At 44.2% G+C, this 15,473-nt stretch overlaps 1 protein-coding gene across 1 annotated transcript in view; it reads right to left on the reverse strand.

Annotated features, from left to right (window-relative positions):
• The window catches only part of VAV2 (vav guanine nucleotide exchange factor 2), a 310,317-nt gene that overhangs the window by 78,666 nt on the left and 216,178 nt on the right, over nucleotides 1-15,473 (reverse strand). Inside the window, exon 4 of the mRNA XM_077836255.1 lies at nucleotides 9,308-9,376. Coding sequence (XP_077692381.1) covers nucleotides 9,308-9,376 — 69 coding nt within the window. The remainder of the gene's footprint in view (nucleotides 1-9,307; nucleotides 9,377-15,473) is intronic.

The raw sequence follows: 15,473 nt of genomic DNA on the forward strand, positions 1-15,473 counted from the left end.
TCAGCACTAAAACTTTTGTTGTTCAGGGGTGTGAAAAAACACCCCCCTGAGGGACAAAAGTTTTAGCACTGAAAAGCTCCAGGGCAGACAGCACTTTATCGCTGTGTTTAGTAATAAAGCTACCACCGCTTGTTAGGGGTGTTTGGTTTTTTTTAATCGCCGGGAGAGCTCTTCCCCGGCGATAAAGCGCGTCTATACTGCCCACATCACAGCGCCGCTGCGGCCGTGCTGTAACATGGGTAGTGTAGACATACCCTTAGCCTTGCCCCTGGTGGAGACTAGATCACTTCAAAACCACAGCAGTGTTTGCACCTCCCTATACCACGTCCGCTCTCTGCTGATGAAAGGTCCAGAACTAACATGAAGGACAAAAGAGTTTCAAAGCAAAGACAGGCCTCAACCAAAACCCAACACCTAGAGCTTTGGTGTCTTCAAAATCCCTAAGAGAATTTCATAGCATAAGCCCATCTCTAGTTACTAGTTCAAAATAGATTTGTGGAAGTGCCTGAGAAAGCTGCCCAGCATCTGGCTGGTTCTAGCCAGACCCAGTAATCCTGCATTTTCTCACTCACTCTCTGCATTTTATTTTATTTTTTGCTATTAATAGAGATTTCATCTGACTACTATCTCATTCATGGTCTCTCTCTAGCATATAGGGACAAGGAGCCCTATATATTAACAACACAGCTGGCATGCTTAGTTTTTAGGAGGAGGGGGTTAAAGGTGTGTGGAGTCTTCTGACCCGATCTAATGGAGTTTTAATGAGCCAGAAATCATTTGAAGTTAGGCCCACGTCTGGAGGTAGCAACAGCCATATTTTCTAATCTGTTCTATTCAGCATCTTTTACCATGCCCCGTCAAATGTGGAATCTGAGAGTCTCAAAGTGACCCAAATGGCAACAATAAAATGCACTCTGAGGGATGGCACCAGGAGGACACACATAAGTGGGCAGAGATGAAGAAGAAAGGACGTGTTTACAATTTCTGTGTCTATTCAGCCTCGGAAAACCCAGGCAGGTAGTTTCAGACTGACGGGTGTGTGGTTTTTCTAATGCAAGCAGATGGATGGGCAAGAAGAAGGCTGCTCGTTTATCAGCTCACCTTGGGGTTTCTTTTTAAATGCACTTCTAAAAAATCTGCTGATCACTCCATTATCTTGGGAGATGTAACCAAGAAGCTCTGATGACAGCAGCAAGGAAAAATCAACAACCTTTGAAAGAGATTCTTCAGGGTAAGAAGGCCTATTGGCAAAGGCAGATCCCAGCAGAGCTGCATGAGTGGGGAATTATGGGTCCAAACATGCCTCGACTGTGGACAAGGCTTTAGTCATGCAACCAACGTTAGCTCTCTGCTGATCTCACGGTTCCACAGGTAGCAACATGTCCTGTAGCACTTAGTAATGAAAATCCTGCAGGCAATTCCTCCTCAGACAGATTGGAGAGAGACAAAAGACATGCATCAAATACACACAGATGTGAAAAGGGAGGGAGGGAGGGAGGTGGTTTTGTATTGTATCAACAATTCCACTACTGGGAAACTAACTTTCATGTTAGCAAAGCCTCAGCCCAGGTGCCAGTGCCGAATAGCATATTACTATTTGTATTATCACCGTGTCTAGAAGTCCTAGTTATGGGCCAGAACCCCACTGTGCTAGGCACTGTACAAACACAGAACACAAAGACAGTCAGTCACTGCCCCAAGGACCTTACAATCTCAGGAGTGGGTAGGCTGGATTATCACTCCCCGCCCCTGAAACTGGGAGTTAAACTGTGCTTCCTTAGGACAATACAAGCTTGCATCTTTGCCTACTACGCTATGAATCAAAGACAAGTATCACATTTATTCAACAAAGGAGGAACACACATGACATTAGGACAAAAATCAGGACACATGAGGGACGTTTGAAGTATACTTAGTCAATTCACACATGGTCAAACCCAAAGGGGGAAAAGAGCAGCCCAATGACAGGCATCTTTGAGAAGTTTAATTAAAACCCAACTCCTTTTCACAGGAGACACGTTGCAAATCATCTAACACTGTCACGTAAGAGGAAGCAATATCGGCGCCTTTCATCACTCACTGAGGCAGTACTGGGCACAGGATCATGGCTCAGGAGACCTGCATTCTATTCCTGGCTTTGCCGCTGACCTGCTTGGTGACCATGGGCAAGTCACTTTGTCTCTCGGTGCTTGTTTTCCCTCCCACTCTGTCTGCCTCCCATTCTGTCTGATTGAGCTTGCATCTTAAAAACAGCAGCGTAGCCACAGTGACGCGAGCAGTGGGAGTGTCTAGGCACCCCAAGTATGTGCCTAGGGCTCGGATGGGATCATACTCAGAGTGAGCTAGCTAGTCCCACTGCTTGTACTGCCCAGCTATGCTATTTTTAGCACACTAGCTTGATGAGAGCTAGCGTGGGTATGTCTCCTCCAGGTGGCAATTCCACCTACCAAGTCCAAGGTAGATGGACCCTTGGAGACTGTAAGCTCTTTGGGGCAGGGGCTGTTATACCCTGTCTAGCTCAATGGTGCTATTGATCTTGGTAGGCACCGTGAGGCACTCCTGTACTGCTTGTACCAATAACATAAACCCAACCCTCTCAAACACAAGTGTTTCTAAGGGATACACGTTTCTGTGTCAGGACAGCAGAGCATTTGAGCTCTGTTAAGACTGAGGTCTCCTCTGCAGGCTTGGATTCAAATTCTACCCTTGAAAGCACGTTCACCGTTAAAGCTACAGTGCACTCTTCATCGGTGCAATAACTTCAGGACCACCCCACAACTACATTCCTGGCACGTGCGTGGAATATGCACTCACCTGAAGTGAGGTATTTTAAAGGACAGGATAGGCACATACTCGCTTCACCAAATCTAATGATCTCCACATTCCCCTAGACAACGCAGCTGTGACTCTGTATGACAACAGAACGTAGAAGCCCCACCTCAGAGAGGAGCCCCATGACTCTAGGCACTGTATGTACATGTAAGAGTACGTCCCTGCCCCCAAAGAATGGGCAGTTTAAATGAACGGGATAGAAAAGGGTGGGAAAAGGGAATAACAATCCTTCCTTTTTTCCAGACAGGGAAGTGAGGCTTTAAGAGGTTAAGCAGCTTGTCCTGTCACAAAAGAAATGTCGACTGAACCCACATTTCTGGATACCCATTCTGGTGCCTTACCCACAACCCAATGTATCTCCCCTTAGAAGGTTTTCCTGTAACAACCCTGTTCTTCCCCCCACCCCCACAGCTCTTGTTCAGAACACATTGTCCTAAGTTTTCCCACATGTACTTTACAGCTGTTTAGGGGGAAACCCAAAACAAACCAATGGACAGAATCTCCTAAGTACTGGGACATTCCTCGTTTCAGAAGGGATCAAAGAAACACTTTTTTTTTTTAATGGACTCCAGTTCATCATGGAGATTGACAAGCTCTGCAGTCAGATGATATGAAATGAACCAGAACAATGGCATACAGTGTGCAGTCCAATAAAGCCAAAATGGGACTGCTGGATTCTTATGAGCATAAAAGCACTGTGCCATAAGGATACTGGACACAGTAGATCATATATACCCTACAGAGTAGCAGCCGTGTTAGTCTGTATTCGCAAAAAGAAAAGGAGTACTAGTGGCACCTTAGAGACTAACCAATTTATTTGAGCATGAGCTTTCGTGCATCCGATGAAGTGAGCTGTAGCTCACGAAAGCTTATGCTCAAATAAATTGGTTAGTCTCTAAGGTGCCACTAGTACTCCTTTTCTTTTTCATATACCCTACAGAAGCTTTTCAATGCTGAAAAAGGGGACAGGGATCAACTGGTTTCATAAATCTAATGCGACAAAATAAGCAGAATGGGTTTAAGAGTCAGGAGAGAAAATTTAGGTTAATTGTTATGTAAAACTTCAGAGCTGTAAGAGAGGTGAGGGCAATGAAACAAGCCAAAGGAGGCTGGGATATGGGCATCTGTAGATACATTCAGTGCTAGACTGGACAGCCATCTATCAGAGGTGATTTCAGAATGATCAAATCAAGTCAGCCGTGATAAAAGGGAAGGGCGGGGCAGGGATGAGCGGACTCACTAGAAGGCCTTTAGGACAAACAATGCTTTGATTTTTATCAGCAGGTGCCAGTGAAACAGCATATTGTGTTATCACCAGCATCCGCTTCAATTCTGGATGAGAGCTCGGCCTCTATCATTTTCAGTGGCCTTTTCCCCATAAACTCTCTGGGATCAGGCCTCTCTGTGGCAGGCTGAAACATCTGATATCACAGAACTCCAAGAGAAACTGCACAGGAGAGGAAAATGATTCCCCTCCTCCCCCGATCCCCTACTCTCAGCACTGCGCTTGCACGACTTAAACTCACTGGGCCTTGCCATCTGCCCCCCTCGCTGGCTTTCTCCAGTCAGCCATCTGGCTAACTGAAAAGAAAACACAGGGGGTAGGAGGCAGGGAACTCAGCAACCTTTAGCTCCCTTGACAGATCTGTTTTTTCTTAACCTCCCTTTCAATGATCAGTCCAATTTTTATGAACTGTTGTTGCAAATAATTATCTCTCAATCTTCTGAATGGGTTGCCCCTACTCCCCCGGCAGGCAATTCTGTGTTCAGAATACACTACTTGGAACCTCAAATCTGAAAGCACAATGTGTGCATCAAGGCATGAATGTTCTTTACACGCACAAGTTTCCCTGTGGCAAATTTGACTTGCATTGAAAGAAACAGCTTGTTTGTATGATACATGTAACCACACTGAGCACAGCTATTGATTTATATATCAGTCAGGGATTTTTCTTTTGCCACAGAATGTTGTTGTTGCTCTTACAGTAATTACAATAATAATGTAACAATTCTATGGCCACTGAGGATTTCACAGTTGTCAGCGTGCTGCATGCCCTGGCTTCTTGGGAGTTTTGTAGAGAAAACATGGCTGGAACTCAGATCCTCTTGCTTCAAAAGCTCATTATCACTTAAGCTAGAAGATGAAAAATTGAAATTTCAAAGCTTTTCACAGAACAGATTTTCTGAAAAAAATTATTTGGAAAGATCAAAATGCTTCATTTCAATATTTTTGATCAAAACAAAACATTTTGACATTCCAGAAATTGAAATGTTTGTTTTGGTTTATTGAACTGACCTGAAAGCCTTTGTTTTTGGGAGTTGTAATTTGGGAGCCAGATACCCCCATTCTCGCCTCTGGGCCAGACTCCCCTGGCTAGACTACATGTCAGATGATGCACCCAGATTCACGCATCTCCCATGATGAACCACACAGCTTGGTCAGAGGGAAATCCTCATTGCATTATGGGGCATGTAGTCCTCTGGGGTGCCTGGCCCTTGGAGAGAATGGGAGTCTGAACTACACCTCCTGTAAGGCAATGTGCTGATGGGGAAACACAGTGTAATGTTTTGTTGAACTTTGAAATGAAATGCTTTGAATAAGTTCATCGAAATTAAATATTCTGCTTTAGGTCAAACTAAATGTTTTGTACTGGCAACATTGAAATTTTCCCAGGAAAACTTTTGATTTTGTGGAAGCTGCCTTTTTGGTTAGAAAATATTTCTGATGGAACATGCCCAACCAGCTCTGCGCCTAACCCTCTCAAATACGTAAATGAACATGTGGGCAAAACCCTGCTCGCTTCACTCACACAAGTAGTATCACTAAAAATAACTGGTGAAAACCTGGCCTGACCACAGTCAACAGAAGCTTTGCCATTAACTTCAGTGGGGACCAGATTTCACCCAACAGGACTGTTTGGCCCCATGTATGTATCGATCCACCCAAATATTAGGTTTGCCCCATTATCCCTCCTGCAATTCCACTTGTGTACACTAGAGGCATTAAGGGTGAGATTTTCAAAAGCATGCAGCATTGGCCAAAGTCTGCTCCCACTTAAGTTAATAATAAAACTCTCAATTTATTCCAATGGGAGCAGTTTAGGCCAACTCCGTTTATTTACTAGGTATATAAATGCTCTGTGTTGCATTCCTCTTCAGTGGCTATCCATCACAGGCTGTACCCTACCATATTGAAGCATAGATGCTAGAACTAGGGGTGCTGCTGCACCCCCTGGCTTGAAGTGGTTTCCATCATATCTAGGGTTTACAGTTCGGGTCAACAGCTCTCAGCACCCACACTATAAAAATTGTTCCAGCACCCCTGTGCTGAAGTTAACAAGGATAATTCAGCTCCATTATTGATGGGAGTTTTGGCAGTTATTTTCAAAACAGGGCTACAACCCATTTTAGAAATAGTTAAGAGGGGGGAAAAAACCAAGTCCAATAACTTGCAGTTGAATCGTGCCTGTGTAGCTAATGGGGGGGAAATACAGAGCAGCAAAAAGCAATGAAAGTTTTATAAAGTAGGGAAGATTGTTACTTGCGGTTTTGCTGTCTAATAGTGGTTGTACTTCCTAGAATTGGATCCTTTTACAACTTGCTGTGAAAATCATTTTCTACCACCTGAGAAACATTTAACGTACCTCCCCTATGGCTGCTCGATGCTAAAGACGTTGGGGACATTGAATCATTCCCGGCTCAGGAATGACCTCTTTGTTTCTCATGCTATCCTGGGCTTGCCAGCATGCAACATTATTGCACAGTATATGGTATGGTGCATCTCAAATTAGAGTCTCCTTGTGGAAGACAGAGAACGAGAGACCACTACTAATGGATCATGCTGCTCAGGCCACCCCTCATGGAGCTAGAACACAAATATTGAGGACATTCTTAAGGGTACGTCTACACAGCAGCTGGAGGTGTGATTGCCAGCTCAATCAACTAGTGCCATCCATCTATGGCACTGGACAGAACACCTCCCACTACAGTGCAGATGTACCCTACCTGGGTAATCTCCCAGTTTTCTGTCACCAGGAATTTACTGAGCTCTAATTCTAATGAATTCCTTAGGCATCGTGGTACATTTTACAATATTGGGTATGTCTCTGGGCACTCCTATCTGACATACACAAAGCTGAAGAACGTAAACTCCTAACAGGGGGAGTGGAAAATGCCATCAGACTTTGGGATCTTAAACCCCACCCCACCCCTTTTTTTCTTCTCTTTTTCTTTTTTTTTTTTTTTTTTTTGCATATGGGTCCTTCTCTAATAGATCTGAACCCCCACAAACTTTGTAGCCTGAATCTCAAGAGGAGGAGAGAAATGTGGGGTTAAAAGATGCAGCGAAGCTGGGACAGCAAGGAGAGGAGCCTTATTTTCACTGAAAGACAATGGGTGTTAGTTTCCTAATGAGTTAAGCTATTAAGTCAATTAGGAACTTTGGAAGTATATTAGTTCCATTTTGCCCATTGGGAACTGAGGCACAGAGAGATCAAGGGCAAAATTTTCCAATCTCACAGGGGTGTTGTGAGGATAAAACCCATTAATAATCCATCCATTACTCAGGTAATATGGTATTGGGGGTTATAGAAGAACATATACAGATAGAAAGGAACAGTCATATCCTAGAAGCCGCAGAGATCAGCAGCAAAGTAATTACAGGTGTGAATCCTTCTTTTTAAAGTATAATCTGCTCCTTGTAAGGAGCACAGACTGAAAACATTTATTTTAAGGAAAATATTGCCTGCCCACACTGCTTGGATCACAGCCAGCTCCAATAGCCCTAATCAGTTTAGCAAACACCAGAAATTCACACGCAAACATATTCCCCAATTTAAAACATGCATATGGGTCAGAATCAGGAATTTAAAAACCCAATATTAAAATGATTTTAAGACCATTTGGAGGGGAAAGTATTATTTTTGAAAGGAGCCCTATATATGTTAAAATGTATTCAATTATCACTGCTAGGACCAAACCACAAGTTAGGAACTCAGATATACTCCATTCCATGTATCAATTTATGATTTACTTTTGTAATAACTGAAGCCATAAGGAACTCATTGAATTACGCTTTATTATTTATGTTGTTGAACAATAATATTTAACTGTATAAAGCCATATATCCACCCTTGAAAATTTTCTCCCCATATGAAATGGATTGTACTTTATTGAAATCCGGGCCCCACTGAAGTCAATGGGAATTTTGCCATCAACTTCAATGGGTCCAGGGTTTCATTCTCTATGATTTGGTTCAAGGTTGTTAAAAATCTTCAATGTTGTCACAACAGCAGAGACAGACGCTGGAGATAAAGACAGAAACGGATACACCAAAGGCATTCCCACAACACACCATATGATCAGAAATAAATCCAATTAATCATGTGTTTGAAGCCCTAAAAAGACTGGCTGACATTTTCATTGTAGCCTAAGGGAGTTAGACACCCAACTGTCATATACCAGTACTCATCAGCTCCTGTGAAAATCCCAATTTAGATGAACACACTATTGTGGAACTACAAGAGCAGCAACCAGATTCCAGATTTACTCTGGTGAGAACACACAGAGCCCTTATCTCCCATCACCGAGAGTGAAAATCACCGATCAGGGAGCGCCAAAGCCAGAAATCCCACACACCAGCCACTGCAGGCACTAGCCTGGGACTTGGGAGACCAGCGTTCAAATCCGGCCTTTTCCACAGAGTTCCCGTCTGGCTGCCAGCAACCCCCTCAGTTTCTTTGTGCCTCAGTTCCCCCATCTGTAAATTGGGATATTAATACTTCCTTTCTCCCTGCCTTGTCTATCCAGACAATATACATACAGTCAGGATCTTGTTCAGGGTCTCTAGTAGAAAGACTCACTGACCCTTCTCTCCCGTTCCCCATTATGTTTTCTCCATCTCTTGTTTTTCCCAGTATGACCATTTCCCAAGTATCTGATTTTCTGGACTGTATGCTCTTCAGGTCAGGGACAGTGTATTTTTGCGAACTGTACAGTGCTGAGTGCATCATTTGGATTAAACAGCGCAATAGGGCACGTGATGTGGAGTTTCCAGAATTATTCTTTGCACAAGACCTTCTTGTGTTGATTATCTACTGATCTGTAATCCCCTAACTACCTGCTGCTGAGAGGAGATGGTTAAAGAGGAGGTACTCCCTTCTCTGAGCTACTCCCGACTCGGACAATCAGGGGAATCCCATACAGCCCCTGTGTATTTAAAATGGGATTTAGAGTTATGGAGGAATCTTCGTAGTCTTAGTGTCCAATCACCCCCCATTGTGCTCTGTTAGAATTGATGTCTCCCAGAGCTCTACATGGGGGAAAAAAGCCAGACTATTGTAGCAGCACAAAAATTTCTTGGCAAGAACATCAAAGAGGCAAGCCTGCACTCAGATCCCAGCTGTCCTATTTTATCATTCCTTGCTGAAGCTGAATTGCAACTTTTTGTTTGTTTGTTTTTTGCACGGCCACTTACTCAGCCAGTTCCTCCAAACTCCGATAGACGTCATCGTCGTTCTCTGTGGTCTCCTCTGAAGGGAAGGGTCTGGAAGAGAGGAGAGAAAGTACATTATTGGCAATGCTGACCTCTTGCGCATATAATCATCATTTGCTGCAACCCGTGAGAATTCAGATCAGCACATTGTGTAAACGAGGGGTTGCTTTGGAGCAAAAACATCCATCGGTATTACATGTATTTGTATTACACACAGCCAGCCCCATAGGCATCAGTTTCTGATAAGACCTCTTCTCAGTTTTCAGCTTGGGCTCAGGGTTGTGGCTGCAGTAGGAAATTAGGTCATGCTAGAGCGCAACGTCAAGGAGACCTGTTAACTATCGCAGCATTAATCAGGATGCTGCAGTCAATGGAGACACGGACAAGACGTAGTTCACATTGTGGCCACTGGCCATAGGTAACCAACCCTAGGGCTCCAATAGGGTTCATCCATGACACAATGTCAGACATGACTTGTCCTTGCCTGCAAGGACGCAGAGTCATATTTGACATTGTGTTTGTTTACTCGACTCTGGGGTTTTGCTCTAATACATCCAAATTTCCTGTTGAATACGAGCCCCATGGTGCCTACGGCAATACATACATCTGTGATCACAGGGAAAGGCTTTGTGGGCCCTCTGGGTCTTGATTATCTTGGACTAAGATTTAAAGGTATGTGGCTAGAACACAGTAGCTAGCTCACACTAACTACTGCTCTCTAAAGCCCTACTGCAGACAAAGCAGCTCAGATTAATGTGTACTGAGCTGATCACATTGACGCCTAGGCTCCAACAAAACTAGGTTTTATTTGGGGGGCGGGAGATTTGGCAGGGTGCTTGCTGTACTTTCAAGGGAAGCACCACCCCAGACACCAGGCTTAATCGTCTATGGCCTTCCATCTCATGCTGGCATTTATACCTGACGGCAACTGGGCGTTAAAGGCTAACAAATCACAACTCTCCATTCCCACTGAGAGCATTTTTATAATAACTATTTGTTATTTTGTATTGAAGTAGCACCCAGGAGCCTCAGCCTTGAACCAAAACGTCACTGTGCTCGGGGCTGCACAAACGTACCTTTCCTTCTGCAAACACAATTTTACACCCACCGTGGCCTCGCTTAGCACAGGTGACTGACTGTAGCACAAGGTGCAGGGAATTGAAGAATCAAGCAGGGGTGGTGAAACTAGAAGTGTTACCGCACACCCTGGCTTGAAACGGTTTCCATCCTGTCCAGGGTTTACAGGTTTGTTCAATGGCTCTTGGGCCCCCCCCCCAGCACTGTACAAATTGTTCCAACGCCCCTGGAATCAAATCCAGCATCTGGGTGCCCCATTATGCTAGAGTTCCTGCACGGAATTGGTCCAACCATAATGGCTTCCATCTGCAATGAACAAACATGTCTTCAAGCACAATCCTTGTGAAAAATGGTCTTATTTACTTAAAACTAATAACAGTCCAATCGCTTTAAGCAGTTAAAAGCCCTGGAGGTGGGGGAAATGAACACCAAAAGAAAAAATTAAAAAGGAAGGGGTAGATTAAAAGAGCAAAGAAATAAATTCCTTGGCTCATTCTGAAGCAATAATCAAATAATATATGGAGGAGATGAAAAAATACTGCTTTAATTAAACCCAATATATTATTGCTGGCATAGGCCGCAGTGGGCTAATGTGCTGGTAGGGATGGATGCCTCTAGTTACTAAGCAGTCCCTGTAGAAGGCCTAGCCCATCTTCCATAGTCAAGCTTGCACTTCACTCCAGATGGCCAAGCTGTGATTCCCCGGATTGCGAACCCAATGACCTTTGCTCAGAGCTGCTAGCTGGCTGGTTGAAACTAAATAAAGGCAGAAGGATATCAAAGCTGATCGGTTTCCCCCTCATCATCTATTTGTGGCACTGCTGTTAATAGAAATTATAGCAGAGGGGGTGCAGGTAGAGAGAGAGAGGGCGGGGGGAGCGGGGAATAAGACGCACGGAAAGGATCCATGAACTGACAGTACAAGTGGTAGTGGATTCCCCACAGCACCGTCCAGCTAACTGTGATACTGCATTTGAGGTTTATGTTGTGGGTGAGCAAAATTGGATACAGGCGAACTTTTAACCACACCCAAGTTTAATTTCCTCCTTTTCCAGTTTCAAACTAGATTAATTCACATGAAAGATTTAATATGTGGCCCAGTGAGCCCCAGATTTTGCTATTCTTGGATCAGTTCACGAGCACTAACCTGCCTTACTTCTCTCCTCCCTTGGCGATCGCATCAGACCGAGTAAGTGTTTCTTAACAGGGCTCAGATCTGCAGTTAGCATGGTTCATAATAACACAGCATCAAGGCACTGACCCAAAAAGGGAAAGGAGCACCACTACCCACTGAGCTGTAGAAATTGGCTCAAACTGGGTAAATGGGATCATGTTCTGTGAGTTTGCATTCATGATGCAAACAAGGGAACTTAAGAACATAGTTCAAGACAGCAACTACTACCAGGCCTAGTCACAAAGAAGCAAGGTTAGGGAGCACAGTCCAGTGTTGCCAACTGTCATGATTTTATCACAAGTTGTGTGAAATTTGCGATTGTTGTTTCTAGCCCTCATGGTTGCAGAGAAAAGCCTGAAAACATGAAGCAAGTGCATCCTAAAGGCTCAGAAACCAGAAGACAGAGAAAAAGAACCTGTAGTGGATTATCTTAACAAATCTCATGGATTTTCAGGGGCTGATTTATGTTTTTTTGAATACTTGTGGCTGGTGATCCCAAGGGTCTGTGGTTTTCATTTTATCAACACATATTTGAGTGGGTGCGTTTCTCGTCTCCTGCTGCAACCCAGGGGTCGATATATAAAAGTGACTAATATAAAAGACATGTGAACCTCAGACAAATCAATTCTGTGCAAGTCGCCAGCTACTAATGCGCTCGGCTAGGATATCATGGAAACTGGTATCACATTCTACTTGAGACAACAAAAACAGAGGAGGTTAAGGAAGTAGGTCGCTGGCCAGCAGGACTACAGTGATTTCAAGGGTGGGAAGAGAGCCCCTCCCTGCCATAGGTTGAGCACAGAATGAATACACATAGGGTGGAAATGCACCCTGCGAAGTGGTCAAGCACCAGGCCTATGTAGCAACTAAGTCCAATGTGTGTTCTCAGTGGGACTGAAGCAGTGAATAATTCTAGTGCGGGCCTTCTGCACAAAGGTGAATTTGACCCTAGTTGAGGAAAAACTTATACATGAGCATAATTAACTCCCTTGCTGGGATGCTGTGAGGCTTAACGTTTAAATGCGTTGAGGGCCTCGGGTAAGGCACGAGAGACCTGCGGCTTTGTTTGATGCCATTCAATGTTTACCGTAACTTGAAATCCGTGACGACTGAAATTCTTCAAACTTAATAAAAAATGAACAGAAATCAAGGAAACCGATCAGTCAATCCCACAATGCCTCGTTGCGTCCTGTCCTCCTACCTTCATTTGAATACAGACTGCTTGGCAACAGGAGCCAGCACAGGACACAGCAGCACCAGACTGGGAATCAAGACACCTGGACTCCGTTCCCAGATCTGTCACTATCACCCTGGGCAAGATATTTAATATTTCTGTGACTTGGTTTCCTCATCTGAAAAATGGGAATAATGATATTGTAATAGGCTGGCAGTGTTTACTCAAAGCAGGTTACCCATCTAGCAAGTGTGGATCCTACCAGTAAAGGTTAAGTGGTTACTATTGACTCAGCATGGAAGGCTGTGTGTTACACCACTGGGACATAAGGGAGATGAGACTGTCTATGGTTGGGGGGAAAATGACCTATGGCGTGGGCTGAGCAGTCCTGAGGGAGGACCCCACGCAACAGCCCGTCCTGAAGAGAACGTTTAAGCTGATCTTTATTTTACATTATGGTTAATACCCCAGTAGGTAAGCTTGGATTTTACATGTTGTGCATCTATAAAGCAGAATGCAAAAGAATCTGGCTCCTCGATATTGATCAAGGGCTTTGAGATCCATAGATGGAATGTGCCACATCCGTGGTAACTATTGTTACTTCGATTGCAAGGTCTTCTGGACACGGACCTTGTTCCCATGCATGTTCTAGAAAGCTCCTAGCACGCTGCTGGGGCTGTAGGAACAACCCCCTGCGCGGCTTGATTGGAAATAAATAAATAAATACAAACAAAAGGAACCATGAAAAGTCATTTTTGTTTTAAACGGTGCTGGTTCAGAAAGAACACTGAAAACATGGTGCACAGCTTTCCCTCTTTTAAACGTCACTTGCTTTTAATCTCTTAAACGGCTTCCTTCCTTCTCTACTGTTCAGCCCCGCAGGAAGCAAGAAGGTAAAACAGTAATTAAGAATAATAAAGTCACACGTTTCCGACTGAAAATCTAGGCTATAGGCTCAATCAGTGGCTATGATAAAGAAATGGCAAAGAGAAAAATATGGGAGAGGTTTTTACAGATTGCAATTTCACGTGCGGTCCCAGGAGTTTCACCTTGACTGGGGGGAAAAACACAAAAGTAAAAGACAGGTCTGGGATTCACAGCCTCTCTCTTTGCAGCCCCAGTTGCTTCAAGGATAACTACAGAAACAAAGAGTGCAATTCAAGAAGAAAACACAGTGAGGAGGAGATTACAAAAATAACTGGAGAGGAAGGATGGTCTTTGTGGTTACGGCTGGGACTTGGAAGACCCCGGTTCTGTTTTCAGCTCGGTCATAGACTGTGTAACTAGTGTCACCGTGTGCTAGTCCAAGGTTTCAGCCCCGCAGCACACAAGTAGAGGTTTCAGGGGGGCTCCACAGGGGTGCAGCAATTCTCCTGCACCGATCAATTGCGGGAACAAGGCTTTACTTTCTTTGTGCCGCATTTTCCCCATCTAGAAAATAGGACAAACAGTCCTTCCTCCCTCCCAGCCTTTGTCTGCCTTGTCTATCTGCACTGTAAGCTCACTGGGGCAAGGAATGTCCCCCACTGTGTTTGCACAGTGTCTAGCACAAAGGGACCCTGATCTCGACTGGGGTCTTCAGGCAGTACTTTGATACTGATTATTATTATTATTATTAATATTATTATTAATAAGCTGATTATCTAAAACTTCTCCCTATTTTATATCCAATTTTCTCTTCACTTTGCAGAGAAGAAAGTACATTTCTGCATCGCATGAGACATTAAGAAGAAACCATTATTACAAGAAGAATTTTTTTGTTAACGCTTTCCACAGCATTTTCCTTCAGCACATTCAGTGTGTGGTGTGGTGACATGATTTCCTAGCACACACAGTTTATCTATCCAGGATGTTGGTTGGTTTGGGGTTTTTTTTTTTTAGTTTATCTATTAGCCCACCACTGTGCTATCAGGCCTAGATTGAGAATCAGAGTCACAGACATTAGAGAGTGAAAACAACCTATTAGTTCATCTCAGTCCCTGCTTACCAAGCCAATACAGTCTAGTTCCCTTTCACATACCTACTTCTACTTCCGTGGGAGCAGGATTGAGCCTGACACAAAGCCAGCTGCACCATAACATCAGTGGGGCAGATTTTGTCAAAATTCAACCCATGAGGAACTCAGAGAGGAAGGCTGGCCCAGGGTGTAGGACAACAGCCTAGGACTTGGGACAACCCAGGTTCAATTCCTTGCCTTGTCACAGACGTCCTGTGTAACCTTGGGCATGTTCTTTCATCTCTCTGTACCTCTGTTCTGCATCTTGTCCCAGGCCATGTTATGAGGCACTCAGATACTGCAGCAACGCAGGCCACTAATGCACCTCAGATAGACAAGCAAAGGACAAATAAAACGGGTCAAATTCCAACCAAGATTTTTTTGAAGCACTTAACATAGACGACGAACACACATTAATGAACGTGCTAAAAAGGAGGCCGACCCGTAGCAACACTACACGAAGGGCAACCTGTGCCCCAGGCTCTGAAGGGGGAAGCCAGGTGAAGCGCACGCATCTATGCTGTTCATCCAATTCTTACAGCACTTTCTTGTATTCCCTGCTTTCCATGAGATCGCCTTCCAGGGACCTTTTAACAGGTTCCCTTCCAGAAGAGCTCATGACTTGTGTCAAGGAAATGAAGTTTTCCACTTCAGCTAGCCAGCGTGACAGATTCTGTGTCTTTGTGAAAAGAGCATCCCTCTCTCATTTTTGTCCCATGATGATACA

This window comes from Eretmochelys imbricata, chromosome 16 (assembly GCF_965152235.1).
Source record: "Eretmochelys imbricata isolate rEreImb1 chromosome 16, rEreImb1.hap1, whole genome shotgun sequence".
Classification (NCBI taxonomy): domain Eukaryota; kingdom Metazoa; phylum Chordata; order Testudines; family Cheloniidae; genus Eretmochelys; species Eretmochelys imbricata.